This window comes from Rhinoderma darwinii, chromosome 2 (assembly GCF_050947455.1).
Source record: "Rhinoderma darwinii isolate aRhiDar2 chromosome 2, aRhiDar2.hap1, whole genome shotgun sequence".
Taxonomy (NCBI): domain Eukaryota; kingdom Metazoa; phylum Chordata; class Amphibia; order Anura; family Rhinodermatidae; genus Rhinoderma; species Rhinoderma darwinii.
This window is the reverse complement of record NC_134688.1, coordinates 352,525,220-352,549,738: the sequence shown is the minus strand read 5'-3', so window position 1 is coordinate 352,549,738 and position 24,519 is coordinate 352,525,220. Positions and strand designations below refer to the sequence as shown.

General features: G+C 41.4%; 1 protein-coding gene across 1 annotated transcript in view; it reads left to right on the top strand.

The window, feature by feature from the left end:
- Positions 1-24,519, top strand: part of PIK3C2B (phosphatidylinositol-4-phosphate 3-kinase catalytic subunit type 2 beta) — a 98,051-nt gene that overhangs the window by 47,424 nt on the left and 26,108 nt on the right. The window contains exons 13-18 of the mRNA XM_075853747.1: positions 2,759-2,926; positions 3,530-3,638; positions 10,457-10,599; positions 15,317-15,505; positions 20,500-20,593; positions 21,390-21,484. Of these exons, the coding sequence (XP_075709862.1) occupies positions 2,759-2,926; positions 3,530-3,638; positions 10,457-10,599; positions 15,317-15,505; positions 20,500-20,593; positions 21,390-21,484 (798 nt within the window). The remainder of the gene's footprint in view (positions 1-2,758; positions 2,927-3,529; positions 3,639-10,456; positions 10,600-15,316; positions 15,506-20,499; positions 20,594-21,389; positions 21,485-24,519) is intronic.

Here is a 24,519-nt window from a genome sequence, read left to right as displayed (position 1 = left end):
GTAATAAACTGCTTATTGGACCCACAGCAGGGCTCAGAACGGAAGGAGCGCAATTTGAATTTTGGAGCACAGACTTTGCTGGAATGGTTTTCGGTGCCATGTCACGTTTGCAACGCCCTGGAGGGGCCAAAACAGTAGAAACCCCCCAAAAGTGACCCCATTTTGGAAACAACACCCCTCAAGGAATTTTTTTAGGGGTATAGTGAGCATTTGGACCCCACAGGTCCTTTGCATAATTTATTAGAATTAGGCCGCTAACATGAATATACATTTTTTTTCCACTAAAGTGTTGAATTTTCTAATTTTCACAAGGGATAAAGGAGAAAAAGCCGCCCAACATTTGTAAAGTTATTTAGTTATTTCTCCCGAGTACGGAAATTCCCCACATGTGGTCATACATATTTTTTCTTTAGAAATGAATTAACCCTTTCAGGACTGATCCATTTTTTTGCTTTCTTTTTGTTTTTCACTCTCCGCGGTTTGTTTGTTTTTTGTCAATAGAGTGTTGTGAGGGCTTATTTCTTGCAGGAGGAGTTGTAGTTTTTTTTACACCATTTAAAGTACCATAAAATGTACTGGGAAACTGAAAAAAAATTATTTGCGGGCTGAAATTGGAAAAAAAACTGTGATTCCTCCATTTTTTGGGGGTTTAGTTTCTACGGCTTTCGTATTCTGCGTCTCAATACAATTACGGTGATACCAAATTAATATAGTGGTTTTTTTTAGATTTTACTGCTTTCACAAACAAACCTCTATTTGTTAAAATAAAAAATTGTTTTGTTTCAACACATTCTGAGAGCCGTAAATTTTTTTATCTTTCGGTCGATTGAGCAGTGTGAGGGCTTATTTTCAGCGGAACGAGCTGTAGTTTTTATTGGTATCATTTTTTTGGTACATAAAAAGTGATCAAAAAGTTGTATTGCATTTTTTTTGAGAGCTAAGGTGACAAGTTAAATACGTAGTGTAATGTATTCTAACTGTCATTGTGACGTGACAGTCACACTGACTGGAAGCCTAGCAGGACCAGCCACCGGCTGCTCTGCCTAGGCTTCCACGCCTGACAGATAGGCTTCATCGGTTCATGACGCTTGCGCCAAATTCTAACACTTCCATCAGCATGATGCAACTGAAATCTGGATTCACCTGACGGCCATGTTATTCCACTATTAAAGAGGCTCTGTCACCAGATTCTCAAATCCCTATCTCCTATTGCATGCGATCGGCGCTGCAATGTAGAGAACAGTAAAGTTTTTTGTTTTGTTTTTAAAAACTCATTTTTGGACAAGTTATGAGCAATGTTATATTTATGCAAATGAGCCTTAATGATGGGGTTTATTAAAGTGGTATACACATTCTGTGGATAATCGGTATATATTACAGTATTAAAGAATTGCTATGTATGCAATTCCTTTATGCAAAATTATGGATTCAATAAATGTACACATAATCATGTGCATATTACTTTATTGAAACCCATTTTTTACATAAGGCATAGCAATTCCTTAATAATACTTACAAATTATCCCCAGAATGTTTATATTACTTTACCCCATCTTTTTACTTAAATGCAGCATGCCCAGCAATTCCTAAAAGCATATCTGGCATGCCAGCTATAAAATGGTGCCTTACTTCCGCTTAATGTGGCAGCATGGGGCTCTGAAGCCTCTTGCGCATGTACAGTTCAGTGACCTGGCGCCAGAGGTCTTATAAATAGTCAGATATATTCTATGTGAGCCGTCTACACCCGCCACCTGCTATGATGGTGGTTTCTTTGTTATACTCAATCATAGCTGGGTGGCGGGAAGAGAAGCTGCATTGTATATACCTGACTTCTCCAGGCGCCAGTTTAACTAGTTTTTTTTTTTTTTTTTAGTGCTGTAGCAAACATAAAAATCGAGATTAAAATCAAGAATCGCCCATAAGTTTTGAAAAAAAAGTTGCAGTTTCATTTTTAGCCCATATCGTACAGCCCTTATTCCAAGATAAGAGCAAGCAGCCAATATTTTGCTGAAGAACAATTTCATTTCCAGGTTTTGTATGATGAAGTAGCATATTGATTATTGTTGATCCTGCTGCTTCAACTAGACCAGCAGATGAAATAGTTTACAGTCGCCACTTTCTGTGCCCCCTGGCAGACCTGCTGATTCAAACATGTCGATAACATCAATAAAAAATCAATATAGTACATATATAGCTATATAATATATGTATTATATAAACCCTTTAGGTCCTCCTGAGCATCCATCATTCCGTCTTGAGCATTATGTCTATAACTGTTTCACATCTGCCTGCACATGAGATAATACCCAACTGTGGTTTCTCTCGACTCATAGATTTATTAAGCTGCATAATGATTTGCTAAAAATTCTATTACTATTACATTTATGGCTTCCATGTGTTCTGTTTGTTTCCTTCCTGGCTTCAATGAAGTCCACATGTCTGTTACTACATCACGGCTACAAGTCGAATTGTGTACATAAAAGTGTAACATTAGTTTAGATTTATGCGTGGAATCTGCAGTCACCAGAAACACTGGTATCTACAGCGTGTGAGAGAGAGTTTTTTTATTTTGTCTATTGGAATATAGGAAATGAAGCATTTTATTATATTTTATGGTTATAGACTCTACAGCTGACTTTTTACAGTAATGTTTCAAATTTGAATGTCACGTTGCAAAAAACTTGTTGTGCCTGTATGTTTTGCTCTGTATATTGCAGCAGACACCTGGGCTTTACCTGCTTTTTATTTCCCTGTGCAGGATCTGCTTTCCAGTCCAGATAAACCACCTGCCACGAGAGACCCTTCTAACAATTACACTGTATGCAGTGCCTGTGCCCCCTCCTGGGAGCTCCTCTGAAGCCAGCAAGCAGCGTCGAAACCCTCAGCCACTGGGTTGGGTCACTACTCCCCTGTTCAACTTCAGGCAGTAAGTTCTTAACATCTTTAAACACCCACATTCATCCAAATTCTTTGATCTTCTATTTTCCCTAGGACATGTCCTCCGCTTCACCTGAATGATGAATATAAAATGTAAATGAATAGAAAGGAATTATCACATGAAGGGTGATCATAATGACTGGCAGATAGTAATTGAAGGGGTTGTCCACTTTTCCTGTTGGTTATGAAAATAAGCTAATCCCAGGGTGTTCTGCTGCTGGGACCTCCAGCGATCAACTGTAATCTGTGGGGAACCTGGTAGCAAGTGTCCAATTACACTGCAACACCACCACCACCACCACAAGGAAATTGAAACATTATATGGTGCCCATTGAAATGAACAGGCTGTAATAATGCATAGATGTGCCGATTCCTCTAGAGACAGAGGCACTCTTTGTAGCTGTTCTCCAATGTGATTGATGGACACCCTCTGTTAACTTCGTATTCCCTAATAGGATATTTAAAAATTGTTTTTTCAAACAGCAATTTCTGTTTTGATATTACGGATGATCACCTTTTGTAATGTGTTTGTTTTACAGCACAGTATTATGTTTCTCTAACACATACAATTTTTATTTTTTTTAATCTTAAGACTTTTAACCTGTGGTCGTCGGTTACTCGGTCTCTGGCCAACTACAAAACATGGCAGCGCTAGTTTCAGTACACCAAATGTGAACGAACCGGATAGCACCATTCTTCAGGTAAAATTTATATAAAAAATGTGCAACCAAGACATTCCGTACTTCCATTCTGTTGTATAAGTTGTAAGTGACCTTGTATTGGCCATTTTGACCCTCGTCCCTTCTCTTTATAAAATAAGAAAATTAACACGAAGCTTAAGAACATCGTGAAAGGTTTCTCTATGACAAATTTGTAAAATGTTTAATCTGTTTACTGCCGGAGTAAATAGTTGTGGCCAAATAGATTGATTTTTGTATATCTCAGTGTGCCCCTAGCTTTTCCGAATGGAGCTCACATTGTTTGTATTTGACCACAGTATATTCATTAGTGGAGAAGAACTGAACTGTTAGGAACGCATGTGGTAACAATAATCACAGAGGAAATGCCAATACGTAAAATTCTTAATTAAACAATGAAAATACCATATTGTATAATGAATCATGCTAACAAACGAGATATAATTTATTCTTCTCAGCATGAAATAATACTGAGGGCATCTAACAATTTACACAGCTGCCCGCTAGAAAGTCTTCATTCTGCAGGCTTACACGTAATATACCTTATTTGGCGCGTACACAAATACCGTGTTTCCCCGAAAGTAAGACAGTGTCTTACTTTCTTTTTATCCCCAAAAGCCCGACTATGTCTTACTTTCGGGGTATGTCTTATATTGTAAAAAAAATTGTCGAATTTATTTTTTTTTTTTTTTCACAAACTTTATTTAACTGTTTTACATTTTTTTTTTTAGTCCCACCAGGGGACTTCACTATGCGATGTGCCGATCGCATATATAATGCTTTGGTATACTTAGTATACCGAAGCATTATTGCCTGTCAGTGTAAAACTGACAGGCAACCTATTAGGTCATGCCTCCGGCATCGCCTAACAGGCAGATGCTGAAGGCAGACCTGGGGGTCTTTGTTAGACCCCCGGCTGTCATGGAAACCCGACGGCGACCCGCGATTTGTTTGCGGGGGCGCCGATCGGATGACAGAGGGAGCTCCCCCCTCTGTCAAACACATTAAATGCCGCTGTCACTATTGACAGCGGCATTTAATGGGTTAAACTGCCGGAATCGGCGCACGCTTCGATTCCGGCAGTTGCAGCAGGAGCAAGTGCAGGGGACGGCGCGGTGACGTATGGAGAGGGGGGCGGCGCGGAAGTGGGCAGGAGGCGGCAATACCCCCGTGTTTCCCCGAAAGTAAGACATATGTCTTACTTTCGGGGTACGGCTTATATTAGCCGACCCCCCTGAAACCCCCGATACGTCTTACAATCGGGGGTGTCTTACTATCGGGGAAACACGGTAATACCACATTTTGTCATACAATGCATCGTTATACAGTATGGCAAAAATGCTGCAAAGTTACAAATTTGGCGAAATGTTAGACATTATTCTCTATCTTACGCCACCCCATGACTGGCAAACTTTACACTAATATGTTTTGCAATAGAACTAGCGCACATTATACCATTTCCGTGTGTTTACAACTCCTCTTATCCATGCCCCCTTTTGTAGACACTTTTCAGAACTGTCAAATTAGGTGCAAAAAGTGTCCAAAACAAATAATAGATTTAGTGCATGCCATGTCCACTTTTTTATGGCAATCTGCTTAGTAAATTTCCCCCAGAGCCATTCTACAGACCTAGAAGTACCAGATAAGCGGTACGCCAAGCTTCTTTGGAGTGGCTGGTGATGATCTGTGGATAACCTGAAAGTTGGGCACAAGACATTGGAACCAAGGAGAAAAAAGGGTTTTGACCGCTTCGGACAATCCCTTCTTTTAGAAAGGTCCCTTGACAATAATTTGATCACAATATGTCCTCGTGCTGCGGCTCTTTAACTCCTTAACGCCGAAGGACGGATATATCCGTCCTCAGCAGCTGCTAGTTCGCGCAGGAGGAGGGATATATCCGTCCTGTGATGGCGCGGGTACTGAGACTGTACCCACGCGATCAGCGGCAGGAGCCCGGCTGTTATACTCAGCCTGGCTCCTGCTGCAACTGCCGGAATCGAAGCGCGCGCCGATTCCGGCAGTTTAACCCATTAAATGCCGCTGTCAATAGTGACAGCGGCATTTAATGTGTTTGACAGAGGGGGGAGCTCCCTCTGTCACCCAATCGGCGCCCCCGCAAACAAATCGCGGGTCGCCGTCGGGTTTCCATGACAGCCGGGGGTCTAACAAAGACCCCCAGGTCTGCCTTCAGCATCTGCCTGTTAGGCGATGCCGGAGGCATGACCTAACAGGTTGCCTGTCAGTTTTACACTGACAGGCAATAATGCTTTGGTATACTAAGTATACCAAAGCATTATATATGCGATCGGCACATCGCATAGTGAAGTCCCCTGGTGGGACAAAAAAAATAAAATGTAAAACCGTTAAATAAAGTTTGTGAAAAAAATAAATAAATAATTACAGTCAAAGTCAAATAAAACTACTTTTTTGCCCCAAAAAGTGGTTTTATTTAGTAAAACGGTCAAAACAAATCACACATACACATATATGGTATCCCCGCGTTCGTAACAACTTGACCAATAACATGAACATATTAATTAAACCGCCGGATGAACGGCGTCCAAAGAAAACGCAAAAAACAACGTCAAAATTCTCTCTTTTCTCCTATTCCCCCTATAAAAAATAAAATAAAAGTTAATCTATAAGTCCTTTGTACCCCAAAATAGTACTAATGAAAACTACACATTGTCCCGCAAAAATCAAGCCCACGTACGGCCACATCGACGGAAAAATAAAAACGTTACGCCTCTTGGAACGCGGCGATGCAAAAACAAGTAATTTTTTTTCTAAAAGGGTTTTTATTGTGCAAACGTAGGAAAACATATAAAACCTTTACATATTTGGTATCCCTGTAATCGTACCGACCCATAGAATAAAGTTAACATGTTATTCACGCTGCATAGTAAACGGCGTAAATTTATAACGTGAAAATTAATGCTGGAATAGCTGCTTATTTTCAATTCTCTCCTAAAATAAAGTTAATAAAAGTTAATCAATATGTTATAAGCATCTAAAAATGGTGCAATTACAAAATACAACTCGTCCCGCAAAAAACAAGCCCTTATACGGCTATATAGACGGAATAAAAAAAGAGTTACGACTCTTGGAATGCGACCGTGAAAAAACAAAAAATAATCCTTGGTCATTAACGTGCAAAATGGCCCGGTCATTAAGGGGTTAATAGGGTGTATGAAACCGCTAACATACTTTTTGCTGTTGCAAATGGGTATCATCATAAAGGTTAATAATGTAATCATTGATATGTCTTTAAATGACGAATCATCGTTGTCTGTCTTTAATTTTCTCTGCTGCGGATGGCCGTGTGTGTAGACTGTTGGGTTCCTTCCATGGCTCGGTGTGTTTACATCTACATTTTCTTAGGAAGCATGTCTTGAGGAATTGAACAAACGCACAAAGTCTGAATTAAATTTTTATATTGCACTCCTCTGCCAGAGCATGTGGCACAACATAAGGGTTCGCCGGCTTTTAGTAAATGGATGTAAATAGGTGCTGATAGTAACAATAATAATCTACATAAATATTACTACTTCAATTCTGCTCCGTCATCTCATTCTGCAGCCACTGGAATGTAAACAGACCTTGGTTTTCCCTCTATGTCAATAATGCGTAAGCTCTGGCTTATCTGGGTATTCACATCCCTTGACCACCTTGCCCAGGGGTTGTGAGTTGCAGTGGTGAACAACATAATATCCTTCTCCGTATCAGGAGAAATTACATGTCACAATTGCTAGCAGTATTTTATCAGCACAATGCGAGTTACTTTTTCCTCACGGTGCGGTTTTCTCTATCTGCAGAAAATATGTAAATTTACTGCTTTTAAATGAGGAAGGACAATATACAGATATCATGGGACATGTTCATTCACGGTAGCATTGTCATGCTGCCAAAACTGACCGTGAGGACTAAATGGGACTGGCTATTACATAATCAATTGGGTTTTTTAATACCTTCTAATCATTTATGTGCTTTGATTACCATCTTACTCTGAAATGTACTTCTTTTTTTTTAATTGTAATGTTACAACATATATAGGCGCCCATAGTGAAGTTTAAAATATCAAATTATTGATCAATTTTTGTGTTGGGTCAAGTGTGTGTGGGTGAGTGCTGTCGGTGGGACCTTGATGCTAGGTGCCATGGGGGCGGCAACAAGCCACTTTGACTTTGCTAGTGCAGCGAACTGAAGAGACCAGGCCACACTGTACGAAGAGAAAAGCAATTTTCTTGCATAATGAGCATATCCACCAGAATATTTACTGCTGTTTCGAAACACCACCTGGTGACTGGAAAGACCATTACATTGTCACTAGGACCGATAAACTGTCTCACTTAGGAACCAGATCCCTTATCTGAAGCTTCTCTCCGTATACCTACTTACTCAACTCTGATCATGACGTGACTTGTACAGCACGTTTAAGTCTATACATTTTGCCCACAGGTACCGTAGAGTAATGGATCCTATATGTTTAAAACTCCATCGGCACCTACCACGTGAGCCTTTGGCTCAACAGCAGTTATATCTCATTACCGCTCTCCTATCCACACAGTGAACCGTTATGTTTAATGTATTGTTTTCAACTTACAAAAAAAACAATACTGTATAGAAGTGAATGGAAATGTTATTCAACTATAATGTGATCTCCACATTTTGTCATTTTATTTTTAGTTCCAAAATTCTGTTCTGATTTCTTAACCGTTCTTTATGGCAGTTGGAGCATTGTTTTTCCTGATACAGAGCTCCAAATACCCTGCATAGACATAGCATAAAATTATAACCTGCTAATTAGAGAGGAGTATGGGGGCTGATTGCTTCGGCCCTGTTCACACTGAGGTTCACACAGAAACTGTCGGAAACCGCTGAAAAAAACGTCCGAAATCGCCTCCCATTGATTTCAATGGGAGGCGGAGGCGTTTTTTCCAGCGAGCGTAAAAAAAAACACTTGTGGGAAAAAGAAGCAGCATGCCCTTCGGGTGTTTCTGTCTCTGACCTCCTATTGACCTCAATGAGAGGCAGAGGAGGCGTTTTTTTTGGCCGCGGCACTCAATGGCAGCGGGCAAAAAAAACGCAGCGAGAAACACCGCAAACGGCGTGCAGGCAGTTTTTTCTGCCTGCAAAAAAACTCTGTGTGAACATGGCCTTACTGTCCTGGGCTACATTCAGAGGAGCGTAACAAACCTCAGACGTGAAAAACCTGCAGTCTTTCACATCCGAGGTTCACCCGTGCGGGACACGTTGTCATGGATCCCCCACAGACTAGAGTCTATGGAGGGATGCGTGACACGCAGGAAAATAGGACATTTCCTATTCTTTCATGGACCCTTCACACGCTCCGTTGAAACAACGGTCGTGTGAATTGACCCATTGAAATACACGAGTCCGTGGGACGGCCGTTGTTTTAACGGCCGTCACACGGACTACATATACACTTGTCTGAATGAGCCCTTCTAATGGAGTTCAATGTGCAGGTTGTCCAAGAATGGGCAGACCACCATATAATACACACAGAGCATTGATAGGACTGATTTTCTGTCTACATAGTACAAAGTAATTGGACCAAACATACCTATTGAAACTGGTCCTTAGTCTACAGGTTGGGGTTAAAGAAAGGCTGCAAGTGCCACGTCCTCCACTTTTTGTATTTGGGGATAGAACTGCAATTCACTAGATTAATGAAAAAAAGAATGAATATAAAACAGCTGTTAATGTTATTTTTTGCCAGGAAACTGAGGGAGCGAAAGAACTTTTGAGTTTAATAATGCAGACCTTCTTACCAAGAAAGCCGTCTGTTCTTCTTTAACTACTGCATTACTGGAAGGTGGCAATTTGTCGTTTTCATATTTGTTGTAATCCCATTACATTTTGAGCAAGTCTAGGGTTCAGCGGTTGGGGTTAAGCCAGGAGAAAAGGTTTTGGAATTCAGACAGAGAACTTATAGGGGTTTTCTGGTTTTAAATGAATGAAGCTTGATCGTTGTATAAAAAGTTTTACAACTTTCTAATATACTTTGTTTGAATGTCACACAATTTTCTAAATATTGGTTTGCTGTTAGTGAATGAGAACACTCTTGTTCACATTCAGTGGCAGCAAACCTGTACATATCTAGTCCTGCTCTCAGCTGAGAAGTCAATCCAATTGTATCCAGTCCAGGCAATGCTCGGAGCTAAACAACCTGACCTCCAGACTGATACATTGTAGCAAACTACTGAAGAGATTTATGCAGCTACTGATCACAGAGCATTGCCTAGACTGGATATAATTGTATACACTTCTCAGCTGAAAGCAGAACTAGGTATGTACATGTTTGTAGTCTCTGAATGTAAACGAGTGGTGTTATTCACTGACGGCAAACAAATCTTAAATTGTGAGAAATTAAAACCTGTATATTAGAAAGTTGTATAACTTAATTTATATAGTGATTAAGCTTTAGAAACATAAAACCGGAAAACACCTTTCATTCTCATGGTAGAGGAAAACCATAGCCATTTACCATCTATGTTGTCACGTATTAAATGATGTAGGGTAGAGAATGTGTGAAACCAGACTGGTTTTATGAGCAAGGAATTATTAGTTTTCCCGACTATTATGTCAAGTCATTAAATAATATTATTAATGCAGAGAAATAATTGAGGAAACAGATGTAAGTTAGTCACAGACTTTAGTTAATAGAAGGAACCGTGGCACCCGGCAGTAGTAAGAGATGGTGGCGTGAGTATACTCACATGGGAATATTGTGGGCACAAACAATGTTTATCCATCCAACTTCACCAGATCCTCTCGTAACCCTTCTATTTCTTTTGCAGATTGACTTTCCAACATCTGCTTTTGATGTTAAATTTACAAAACCAGAAGGTGAATCTTTTAGTCCTATATACAATATTTCCAGCTTGTCCAAAGAGGATAAAAGCAAGTTACGGGAGGCCATGCAGAAGGAGTCTTTATATTGGTAAGTGCCAGGGCTCTGCAGGGATAAGGGAGTTCTCTGAGCGGTGGAGATGTTTTGCTTTTTGCCCTTTAATAAAGTCTCCTATATTTGAAATCCTAATGAATAAAGTTAATGTTAAATTATTTATTTGGAATAATGTAGTTGTTGTTTATTATTATTATTATTATTATCAGATCTTGTTTAGGGGTTAACAGTATCCACTATTAACAGCTGGGTAGGTCTGTTGTACTTAAAGGGGTTCTACAAGACTTTTATATTGATGGCCTATTCTTAGGATAGGTCATCAATATCAAATTGGTGGGGGTCCGACTCAAGGGCACCCCTACAATCAGCTGTCGAAGGTGATTCTTAATGGTTTACCAGGCACATCGCCGTACGCGTCCGTAGCAGCTGTGCCTGGGATTGCAGTTCCGGTCCCAATCAAGTGAATGGGACCGGACTGCAGAGAACTGCAATCCGAAGCACATCCGCTACAGAAGTATACAGCACGGTAAACTATGAAGAGACCCCTTCGATAACTGAGTCGGACCCCACTGATCTGAAGTTGATGACCTATCCTAAGGATAGGCCATCAATCTAAAAGTCCAAGAGAACCCTTTTAATGACTCATACAGTAGCTATAAAAGGGTTAGAGGGACTCTGATAGCTTAAAGAGGGGTTGTTAACCCTCCTATGTTTCCCCATAAAATAACAATGCTGGAATACCTTTTACGCATTCCTCTGTTATTCCTACTGGGAATGTACGAATAAATGGACAACAGGATATTACCATTCCTCTGGTCACTGTCCAATCAGTGCTGATGATTTATTTTTATAGGTGGATATATATTTTACAATGACACCTTCTTATATTTTCCTTTCATGTACCTAATGAAGCTGTTCTCTTAAACTGAGGTATTTTAGCTATTTGTTCTGAGTATATTGAATAGGAATTCCCCAGTGTTAGGGCTGGGCAGCACAAAACCATACAAAATTCCGAAGTCCGTTATATTTAGGAGCCTTTAAGATTTGTGTAAGTATTTTTCTAGCTTAGAGATACACAAGCTTATATTTTAGACAAGTGTGTTTCTGCTTATTCCCAAATATCTTTTCCTACAAACAGGAGCAATGTTCATCTAGTGAAGGGTAGGCACTGGGAAGTAGAATACGAGTGCCTATTACCATACTTTATAGTTTATAGATTGTATATAGACCAGAGGCTATAGACCATTGTAGCTTTCTTGCTCTAGTTGGGGCAGCGAACTCAGCTGGTTCCATATTTCCCATTGATTTTAGTGGATAGTGACCATCTTTATCTAATGGATTTACCATAAAACTCATTCTTCGGACAATTCTTTTAAGGGTATATTCACACATAGCAATTGAGATCTGATACGTTTTTTTACTGCTATTTGGTGCATTTTTCGATGAACTAAACTGCTACGTGTCAATATATTCTAATAAAGGAACTGTCCACAACATCATTTGAGATTGGTAGATGTGTTAAATAGAATATGAGCGTACGTTTTGTTACCACTTAAAACGGGCAGACCAGATCACCGGTAAATCTTTCACCAGCTTCCTCTCACTTAGTGCACTTTGTGCTTTCTTCAAACAAAATACTGCTCTGCATTTCCATATTTTATTACCTAGGGCAGATGTCCCCAACTGGCGGACAGTTGTCTGGACCCCTGTGCACCACTGGCATCTGGTATCCGAGGCAGAATCCCCGGATTTTTGGCCCATTTTTCCGGATCCCACAAGACTGCCACATTCAGGATGCTGATACAATTAAATACTATGGCGGAGCAGGGAGCTATCAGTTTGCTGCTTTGCCATTAATTAGGCTACAGGCCACGGTAGGCCTGCAGCCTTTAAGACGCTGGGACAGAGTCCCTGCGCAGGCTGTAGAGGCCTAAAGAGCAGCTCCACTTGTCAGGACAACTGGGCTAGGTGAGTGTTTTTATTTGTTTGGGGGGCACCATCTACAAGAGGGAAACTGTGTGTCACTATGAACAAAGGGAGGGGGCAGTGTGGCACTATGAACAAGGGGGGGGGCTGTGTGGCACTATGAACAAGGGGAGGAGGCTGTGTGGCACTATGAACAAGGGGGGGGCTGTGTGGCACTATGAACAAGGGGGCTGTGTGGCACTATGAACAGGGAGGGCTGTGTAGAACTATGAACAGGGAGGGCTGTGTGGCGTGATCTACAAGGAGGGGCTGTGTGGCACAATCTGTGGGGGGGCTTCACCTGACGACAGACACCGGGACCTTTGCTAAAGGTAGTTGAGTACCCCTGACCTAGGGTGCATTTCTCCATAGGCATGTGTCCCGCTTTATCCTCAATCCCAAATAATTTGCCCTATCAAGAATACATATAGCTTACCTCTAAATATAAATAATACCGCCGTATCATGACCAATTATTCCCACAATGTATCGGACCGGTAAATACATTACTGATCAGAATAATCAATAGTTACACCCAGTGACTCACAGGTGACATCTTCTGATTGTAGTTGTTCTCTATCTTTGGAATCTGACCCAGATCTGTAGGGAGGCTTTTTCCAGCCTTGATACAGATCTGCAGAGTTTGCTGCCCAGGAATCTTTGGCTCCCCATACCACCATAATGGCCAAAGGAACCCTTATGCCAGTCACAATGCCCCACTTGACAGCCCAAATCCCCTTTTCTTTGAACTCAGTCCGCACTTAACCTCTGCATCATACGGGCTTTTTCTTGTCTGACGTCCGTAATTGAGACCTCAAAGAATCCTCAACAGTTGGTCACGGCTGCTTTCCTGCTAGCATTTAATTGTAACATAAAATTGGCAGTAGTAATCACCAGCCTGGGACACCTAGTGCACCAGGCAGACCATGTGCCACTGGTGCCTAGGCCTAAACGCCACTGGTGCCTAGGCCTAACAACGCCACTGTTAATAACCATGCACATGTTTATTGGTTTTACATATTTACTAGACGTTCTACTTTCTTGTATCTGAAAATGGCACTACAGTCCTGAAGAGTATTATGAATAAATTGCTGTATTTCCCGCTAGTTGAGAACTTTCATTCCCAATCCATAGTTGAACATTATGCATTACCCCTTTGATTAGTAAAACAAGTACCCAGAGTATTACCATTTAGTTATTTATTGTACTGAACTCTGACTTGTCCTATAGATAACATGAAAATGCATTTTACAAACTTTTCTAAACTGTGTTCTTCCAAGTTCTGTGCAAGTGTCCCCAAACCAGGACTCCAGATGTCAAACGTTGGGCAGTACGGAACATGTCGTGGATGGGATTCATGCGCCACACACACTCCCATGCATGTTGCAGCTGTCTGATGGTAACTCAACACCCAGACTGGCCTGGGAATATAGCAAGTAAAAGGGGACTGTAACAAAGTTTCACAAAGACTTTGTCTTGTGGCTGCATAACCTGTCATTTGAGACTCTTACAATACTGAGACTCACAAGTGATAGCCCAGACTTCTGGTCTCCAAGAAGCTTTGTTTCATGTTTGTTGTGTGCTGTAGTTACTAGGGTTTTCTATTATAATCATGATTACATTTAGTGTTTGCGACATGAATGTTCTGGTTAAAGCATTTGCTTTTCCAATTTACTAAAAACCTTTTTTTTATTTGAAACATTTAAACTGTGGTCAGAGAGTTGTCTATAAATGAACCTTGTGAGATCAACCTGTCCATCTTGTCGTTCTCAAACCGGTGTATGGTCAGGTTCTGCAGGTGTTTGTGTATGCTGCCCTCTAGTGACTAAAACACGTATGCACATATGGAAGTAGAAGAATCCCAGTGAATGGGATTCTATAGCATTCACATTTAGTGTTCATATACAGGTTTGCCAATTATACTATTTAAATATCTGGTTTTAGAGCTTACATCTCTTGTATATACACACATATAATATTCTATGGACAAGCTGTGTACATATCTCTATGTACACTGCTTTTTCCATCAGCAAGACTTGTCTGAAATGCATAGCTGGGTGAGCATATGTATAACAAGACACTCCTTGCCATACATGTTAGTGGCGCATGTTCGGCTTATTTCTCCCGATGTATTTGACATATATGATCACAGATTCCATATGGGCCCAATGTATGTCTTAAGTGTGTCTTTGGCATATGTTTGGGCAATATACGTTTTTGTTTTTTTAACAGCACTGAAAATACGTAGTGGGCGATTATTTTCAGTACATGGGATCCAGCAAAAAACTTAGTGCACAATATACATCTGTATACAGTGGAAGACATATGCAACTGTATGGTTTAAAGTGGAATATGTGAGGACCATAAGTTGGTTGTAAACATTGGTTGATTTATGCGGTCTGAATCGAGTTTAAGCTGCCCATACAATTACAATAGCTGTCAGCTCGTTCAGCTGACCTCTATTCCTCCCAGCTCCCCCATACACAGGCACCCTCGTTTCGGCCAAGCATGCATGCGTTTTCAATTAAAATAAGGAAACCCTGTAGGAAGAAAGGATCTGGAATGTTGAAATGGGTTTTGTTTTCCTTTTCTTTGATATTACTCCTACAGAACTCCATAAAAACGATCTGATTTAAAAAAGTCTGTGGTCATTTAGGAGCAAAACACTGGTCATTCAGGGGTTAATTAGTCGGACGGAACATTGGCCATTTAGTTTTTCACAAAATCTACATCTAGCAGTGAAAATGGTCTACTGTACTTTTATTAGACATTATTTTCATCTCTTTCAGGTTGACAGATGCAGATAAGAAAAAGTTGTGGGAAATGCGCTATTACTGTCACTCTGAGGTTAGCTCTCTCCCATTGTTGCTGGCTAGCGCACCAAGTTGGCAGTGGTCATGCCTTCCAGACATTTACGCATTACTGGGTCAGTGGACTCACATGAAACATCAGGATGCTCTGAGTCTTCTTCATGCCACGTAAGCACTATTATTGTTGCGTTTTATAATGTCGCAACACTTGGAGACAATGGTTTTTGCTAACTTTACACTTATCAGTACTAGTAAAAACCTTATCAGAATTTATTAAACCATTTGAACTCTATTCTTGGTCTGGCAAAGAGGCCATATCAGGAATTTCTGGGCCCATACAGCCAAGATGTCTGTGCCCCACCATTACCACGGGTGGACAACGGAATGTGTGACGTTCATGTTTGTACATTATACGCGTTAACCGATTTTGGTGCTGATGTCAATTAGTGTATGTTCACACGGAGTGTTTTCGGCCGTTTTTCGGGCCTAAAAATCGGAAGCAGAACACCTCCAAACATCTGCCTATTGATTTCAATGGGAAAACGGCGTTCTGTTCTGACAGGGGCGTTTTTTTACGCGGCCATTTTTTGAAAAAAAAAAAAAAAAAAACAGCCGTGAAAAATAAGTGCATGTCACTTCTTCAGCCGATTTTGGAGTCGTTTTTCATAGACTCTATAGAAAAACAGCTCCAAAAACGGCCGTAAAAAATGCCGCAAAAAACGCGAGTTTGATTAAAAAACGGCTGAAAATCAGGAGCCGTTTTCCCTTGTGTGCACATACCCTCACAGTGAACAAAACCATGGAGCAGGCAATGACCATTTAATGCCCTGGATTTTGTTCACTTTAGCCAAAACGTATCTGACTGTATGACTTATAGTGGGATACGTCGCCCGGGGAGTGGAGGTTTCCCAGGGCTGGAAGATCTTCTACTAGCGCTCTGCTCTGGGGCTGTTCCTTATGTCCATATATGTTAGGCTTCGTTCACATCTGCGTCGGGACTCAGTTCATGGGTTCCATTTGACTTTTTCCGTCAGGGGAACCCATGAATGGAAACCAAACTGAAACAATCGGAAACCATAGCTTTCCATTTGCATTGTCATTGATTTCAATGCTAACGCATCAGTTGCAAATGGTTTCCATTTGTCTCCGTTCTATAAGGTATCCGTTGTTTGGACGGAATCAATAGCGCAGTTGACTGCGCGGTTTTGATGCATTTTTTTTTAACTGCACCTCAAACGCTACATGTGAATATACCCTCCCCTGCACAAAAACTATAACTAAACTTTTCCCTCGCATAACATCTACAGCAAAGCCCCGCTACCCTACACTAATGAACTACAAGGGTCCCTTCACACGTCGAGGTCAAATCACGTTTTTTGCAACAGTTTTTGTAAAATTGCTTTATAACCATGTCATTTGCCATGGTTTTGCGAATATCTCTGCAAAAAAAAGCAATGTGACCGTAACTTGTGAATATATACTAAATAAGTTCCAATACACGTGGCATTTACAGTCAAATCCCCCCTCCCCCACAAAAAATAGTTAAAAGGGTACAGCCGCTACACCTTTTGAAATCTTTTTTTTTTTAAAATAAAAATGTATATCCGTGTGTTTTGTGCCACTTTGCAATTACATTTTATTCAAAATAATTTTTACCAGGAATGACTGGTTCAGTGACAGCGGATCCTGCGCAGGATTGAGCTGTTAGGCTGGGTTCCCAAGGGTCGGATACGCTGCATAGAAATCATGCAGCGTGTCCGACCTGGAACCCGCAGGACATTCCGTCCGAAAAATCGCACCACATTACGGTGCGGTTTTTCGGATGGAAATTCCTCTTCGCAAAAAAGCACTCATACTTACCCTCTCTTCTGACGTCCGCACCGGCCTCCCTGGATGACGCTGCAGCCTGTGATTGGCTGCAGCGGTCACATGGGATGCAACGTCATCCCAAGAGGCTGCACTGCAGGAAGGAGGAAGGCCTTGTGGGTAATTCTGGGTAAGTATGATCTTTTTTTTTTTTTCCAGATCTGCCATTTTTTTCGGCGTAAACGCTGTGATTACGCCACAAACATTGCAACACTTGGCTTTTTGTTGCAGGTTTTGCATCCCCATTGAATTCAAAGAGGAAAACCCGCAACAGAAAATCAACAAAAACGCAGCATAAATTCACATGATTTCAATTCCGCACTGCAGGTCAATTTATTAACGTTTATGCTGCGGTTTTTTTCCACAGTGTGGGCATAAGATCTACAAAATCGTATCCTCTTTGCTGCTACTGTAAATGCTGCAGAATTTCCGCACAGAATTCCGTTGCGGAAATTAAGCAGCGTTTAGCTATGTGGGAACCCGGCCTTACCAATCACATCTAAGTTATAAACAAAGATGTGATCGATAACAGCTTGATCTGACCGATGTCACTTGATCCGACCGATGTCACTTGATCCGACCGATGTCACTGAATCTTGACGGATTCAGGTCTCGGAACTAGATACAGCTGCTCTGTATACAGGATATAAAGCCGCTGTATCTCAAATAGTAAAAATAATTTGTAATAATATGTAATTGCACAGTTGCACCAAACACACGGATTGAAAAAATGTTTTTTAAATAAAAATGTCTACGGTTTACATAGCCTTTAAAAAGAATCCCCTGATATGTTGGCCGCATTTCCCTGACCGAACACAGTGCAGGGAGCCGGGCTCCTAGCATCATAGTTATGTACAATGCCAGGAGTCCCTGCCTCGCTGCGGGAAAACTGTCCTGTACTGTAATCATGTTTTTTGCACGGGACAGGGGAGGCAGGGACACCTGGCATCGTACATAACTATGATGCTAGGAGCCCGGCTCCCTGCACTGTGTTCGGTCCGGGAAATGCGTCCGACATGCGGTCCGTAGATCACGGACCGAACGCGTCGTGTGAATTAGGCCTTAGGGTCAGTTCACACGTAGTGTAAATACTGCAGTTTTTCCGTAACTGAATTTGTTGCAAAAAATCCACAGCAAATACAGTAGCAGCAGAGTGGATGAGATAGAACAAATGTTATCCACATGCTGCGTAAATAGTGAGTGGTAAAAATGCTCAGAAATTGATTTACGGTGCAGAATTTTATTCCACAGCATGTAAATTGTATTTGCGGAATCGCTGCTTATTTGTTGCGGTTTTTCTCCATTGAATTAAAAAAATGCAACTCATAAAAAAATCTTAGTTACACAGGAGTCTGGGTTTCTTCCTCCAGTGTGGCCTCCTGGGATGACGTTTCGTCCCATGTGACTTCTAGCAGGCCGGCTAAATGCTGCAGTTTCCGCAGCAGACATTCCGGGTGAAAAACTGCACAACAGTTTTTGGATTTTCGGTCGGAATCCCCTGCGGCGCACAGGGCGGATACGCTGCGTGCTTTTACGCAGCGTATATGCCCCGTGTGAACTCAGCCTAACAGTTAAGTTCCCCCTCCCCCAAGAAAAACAAATAATGAATCCCTTCTCCCACACATGGCATTCACAGCCAAGTCCCGCCATCCCCCACATATAGCTTTTTACACAAAATTCCCTCCCCCACATATAGCATTCACGGCCAAGTCCTACCCTCTCCCACAAAAAGCGTGTAGCGCTGCACAAACTTTGGGGCACTTTACTTTTTTTTTCTACCTCCCTCCGTTATTTAGATATTTGTGCCGTTATATTTGAACCCGATATTTAAATAACCCCCTGAACAGTCAACAGGGCATGTACTGTCAAGGGGGTGTGTTACTATGGCTGTGACACTGTCCAATCCGATATGGACAGTGTTATATCAAAAGAGAGTAGAGAGAGAGTGTGCGCGCTCGCTCTCTCTCTTCAGCTTTGAAGATCAGTCTTCTGCCAAATTGGCAAGGGGGCGTGTCTCTGCTGTGGACAGTGTAAGCGCTCCACAGCTCTTTAAACACGTCCGTAGCAGTGACACGCCCCCTTGCCAGTTCGGCAGACAAAGTACAAGACTGATCTCTCACAAGAGCTGAAGAGATGAGAGCGCGCATGCTCTTTACACTGTCTGTAGCAGTGACACGCCCCCTTGCCAGTTTGGCAGAAGACAGATCTTCAAAGCTGAAGAGTGAGAGAGCATGCGCGGGCGCGCGCACACTCTCCTCGCATTTGCTGTAACACTGTCCATATCTGATTGGACAGTGTCAGAGCCATAGTAACACGCCCCCTTGACAGTACACACCCCGTTGACTGTTCAGGGGGTTATTTAAATATCGGGCGCCAAATATAACGGCACTGATATCTAAATAACGGAGGGAGGTAGAAAAAATTTAAAGTGCCTCAGAGTTTGTGCAGCCCTCCCCATTACATGCTGCACTCAGTTAAAAATAAGCCCTCACACCACTCAATTGACAAAAAAATTAAAAAGGTCATGACTCTCAAAAGGTGGTGAAACAAAACAATTTTTTTTTTAACAAATATTTTTTCTTTGTAAAAGTAGTAAAGTATAAAAAAGCCTGCATAAATTTGGTATCACCGTAATCGTATTACGCAGAATAAAGTTAAGTTGTCGTTTTTACCACACGGTGACGGCCGTAAAAACAAAACCCAAACAACAACGGCAGGATCTATTTTTTTCAAAATCCACAAAGATTTTTTGTTTCGTTTCCCAGTACAATATATGGTACTTTACGTGTTGCCAATAGAAACTGAAATTCCTCCTGCAGAAAAATAAGCCTTCACACCACTTAATTGACGGAAAAATATAAAAGTTAAGGGTCTTGGAAGGTGGGGAGTGAAAAAAGAAAAAGCAAAAAAATGTACAAGTTATGTAACGGAGGTATATTGCCACTGCTTTCCCCTATACCGAGCTAGCGGTCTCAGTGGTTTTGGAGGGATAAAACTGAGGACAGACTCACTTTAACCCTCCCCCGGCTAAATAAAGCGATACTGATCAACTTATACTAGGGGATTGATAGTTGGGCTAGTTCCAGAAAATATTCCTTTTAAAATCCTATTAACTGAAGAACTAGAAAGTTTAAAATGGCCGCACATGTGTACATTGTAGGCTCCTCCACAAAGATAACATTCATGTGTAATACCATTCCAGAGTAGCAACTTCTGTTATCTCTTGATGTACATCAAGTATACAACACATTTGCTCTGAAATGTCACTCAAATTGGACTTCCATGTTTTTAAATAGCTTCCCAGATCAAGAAGTAAGACGTACAGCTGTGCAGTGGATTGATACTATATCTGACTCTGAGCTTCTGGATTACCTACCGCAGCTTGTACAGGTGGGTTGTATTGTATATTGACATTCATTTTCTGTATCTGGTGACTGCTAAAGTTAAAGAGAATCTGTCACTAGGTCATATAAATTGAAATGGTTAACGTATCTGTATAGGGCTTTCTCCCTGGTTCCAGCGCTGGTCTTTTTCCTAGACCCCTCGTTCTGGAGATATGGCCCACTGTTGTTGGCTCCCTATATGCTAATTTGCTGTAGTTAGCCAATAGGGTGGAGCTAGCTTTCCTGCCTCTGTTGCTGACCAATCCGTGCGAGGCAGCTTGAGGGTAGTTCATTCCGTAGGGTAACAGCAGCAAATAGGGAGCCAACACAACCATGGGCTATATCTCCGGAACAGGGTGGGTCCAGTAAAAAAAAAAAAATCTGCGCTGGAATCAGGAAGACAACGCTATTTGGGTCAGTAAACCAGTCCAACTTATATGATCTAGTGACTGGACCATTTACGTTGCATCAGTAGAGGATTTTAAGTGGTAGTTCATGATTAGAAAAAATGTGCAACTCCCCATTTACTTAAATTGGGATAAACTGCAATAGCAGACACAGCCCATGGACTGAACTGGTGCTTTTTCTAGATAAAAAAAACATACCTTTTTTTTTTATCCTGGGCAAATCGCTTTAATGTATGGTACCCTATCCTTATTATCAGATTCCCCCCTTAAATGTATGGTACCCTAGCCTTATTTGTGTCCCCCCCCCTTAAATGTATGGTACAGTAGCCTTATCTGTTTTCCTCCCAACTCACAATTTTAAAATTGTTCTGATCCTCTTCCCTTTGACCTGATTAGGCTTTGAAATATGAATGCTATCTGGATAGCCCACTTGTCCGGTTCCTACTGAAAAGAGCCATCTGTGACCTAAGGATCACTCACTACTTTTTCTGGTGAGTATTTTATGAATCTTCTGTCTGTACACATAGATTTGTGTATAAACATATGTATATTTAGTTACGTAGCTTTTTATAATGTATATCTAATATTAAACACCATATTACCTTAAAACAAAATATAAAAAATGCATGTTATAGGTGATATTTTCAGTGTCTTTAGATTTTGTCGGTTTGCTTTATATCACCATGAGGACCAAAAGACCCCTGACGAAGCCGGCAGCCGGGCGATACGCGTGAGGTCATATCATCCTCATGGTGATGTAGCCACCATCATCCCTCTCTCACGGTTGTATTTTAGAATACTTTATTAGTACATTGTATATGCATTTGTATGATACCTTGCATTGTCATAGGGGTTTTAAACCTCATTCATTGTTGTAGGGAGACATATTTGTGTACATAGGTTTATTTTATGCATATCTTATACATTGTTTTCTATCTGATCGGTAGTGTGTGCTACATAATCAGTCTTTGTCCCATGAGTGATCATCATGTGATGCAGCAAGGCAAGCGTAATCTCGCGCGATTACGATGTAACCTGTCATTTAAAACGAGATTACGTTTGCCTTGCTGTAAATCTCACACAGACGCTACAAAAGTGTCAGTATTCTGAATAGACATCACGTCCTGGCTGGAGGTAATGTATATTCACGGTCAGGACACTTGAGTAACGTTATAGTGTGTTTATGTGGCTGCACATAGTGTTCTAGTAAGAACGCTATCTGCTGTGTAAATGAATGGGGAGAATTGTATGACGCTGATTGGTCAGCGTCATACACTTCTCTTTACAACGCCCACTTGTCCATTAAAAGTAAAACACGCCCAGTTGTCCATTAAGAAACTCATTAGTATAAAGATAAAATAGGTCATAACTGCTGTAATCTACATTACAGCGCCGATCACATCATGTACAAGATAGGGCACTTATAATGTGGTGACAGAGCCTCTTTAAGATTATTGTACAGTGCCTGTTGTAAAGAGTACATGTTACAGAAAATGCAAATTACCAGATCAAGCTCTGTGTAGACGTGGAGCCAGTAAGTAATGCTGGGGGATTTCTGCTCTGAAGCCTGCAGAATTGTGAGTTCAGCTCTGGATTATTTTATACTGCCTGTAACTCAGGACCACTACAAGATAAATAAAGCAATTTACTTGCAAAGTTGCTAAACGTCATAAATATTTAGACTGTTGGCCCTATATGCTGATGATCTCCTGCTCTTCGTAACGAACCCAGTGATCTCCCTACCAGTACTCATTCGAGAATTCGAAGTATTTGGCCAGGTCAGCAATTTTAAAGTAAACTATACGAAAACTGAAGCACTCAACATTTCCTTATCCTCTGAGACACTGGAGCTCTTAAAGGAACAGTGTCACCACAAAAAAAATTTTCATGTCAGTTTAATGTTAGTGTTTTATTAAAAACGTTTTTATTTATTTGTGTGTTTGTGTGTTACTTTTTTCTATTTTTTCACTTTTTCTTCCCTATGGGGGCTGCCATTTTTTTTTTCCATTTCTGTATGTGTCGATTAACAACACATACAGACATGGAATACGGCAGCCACAGTCCCATAGGGACTGCGAACGGGTCCCGTCCCATCCACTTCTGGGTACGCCGTCTGTGTGGGAACTGCGCATGCGCCGCTCCCACACAGTCCAATTTGAAATGCGCACCGTCCGGCGCCATTTTCCTGTGGACCGGAAGTCGCGGCCGGACAGTAAGATTACTACTTCCGGTCGCGGCTTCCGGACTTGTGCACTTGGACCAGCGGCAGCAGACGGAGCGGACGGGCCGGAGGGAGCCGCGGCGGCAGGAGCAGGTAAGAGATTTCTATGTATGTTCGTGTTTGTGTGTGTTTACTACTGTATGTAAACCTACTACACTGTGTGTTAGCTCAAAAAATGGCGACACACAGTGTAGGAGGTTAGACCGTTCAATCCCCTCGTTTATCCCGGCACTAGCCAGGATAAAGGAGGGGGGGGATTCTCAGAGCTCACTAGAGCGAGTGCTTTTTTCCCAATTTTGCAGCAAAAAGCAATGTGGTTGCTTTACCACATGCAATGCTGCAATTTTGGGAATAGCTCCATCTAGTGACCAGCAATGGGAAATATTATAAATTAGAATCTAATTTATAATATTTCCTGACTCGTGAAAAAAATAAAAAAAATTTGAACAATGTTTAAACACCTACACACTAAATGTTTAATTAAAAAAAAAAAAACATGTTTTGCTGGCAACACATTCCCTTTAAAGTCATCCTTTAATTTTAAATGGCAGGCGAGGTCAATCAAATATTTGGGAGTTCAGATTCCTAGAGATTTGGTAGATCTTTTCACTCTCAACTATCAGCCTTTACTGCAAACCACTCTTAAAAATCTACATTCATATGATCGAGCACAGCTCTCATGGTTTGGCCGCATCAATGCAATCAAAATGGACATCCTCCCTCTGTTTTTATATATGTTTCAGGCTCTTCCAATATTAGTCCCGGGAACATTTTTTAAGGCATTGGAGAAAGCTTTTCGGAACTTTGTGTGGGGCACCTTGAGGGCACGCCTTAATATGAAGTCACTGTCCCGTCCAAAGCGGAAGGGGGGAGCTGGACTCCCGGACTTGATCACTTATCATCAGGCCGCAGTACTCGCAAGGGTGGTGGACTGGTTTCATAATGGATCCAAGAAACAATGGGTAGAGATTGAACAATCCATAGTTGCACTCTCACTTAGATTGCTGCCATGGATTCTTCCTGATTATAGGCCGGCGCTTGCGACCCTGCCCTTGCTGAGCCAGCACTGCATCACTCTATGGGACAGATTGATGGTTAGAAAGGGCCTTTCACATAGACCCGGGCTTCTAAGCCCGCTGTTTGATAACCCAGAATTTTTACCAGCCGTCAATAAGAAACAGTTCATGATTTGGTCCTCTTCTGAAAACACGAGATTATGTCAGGTAATGTCGGATGGAGGGAGGCTCCCTCCTTAGTCCGAGCTGCAAGGATAGTGCCCGGGGAGGAAGCTTTCTTGGATGGAAT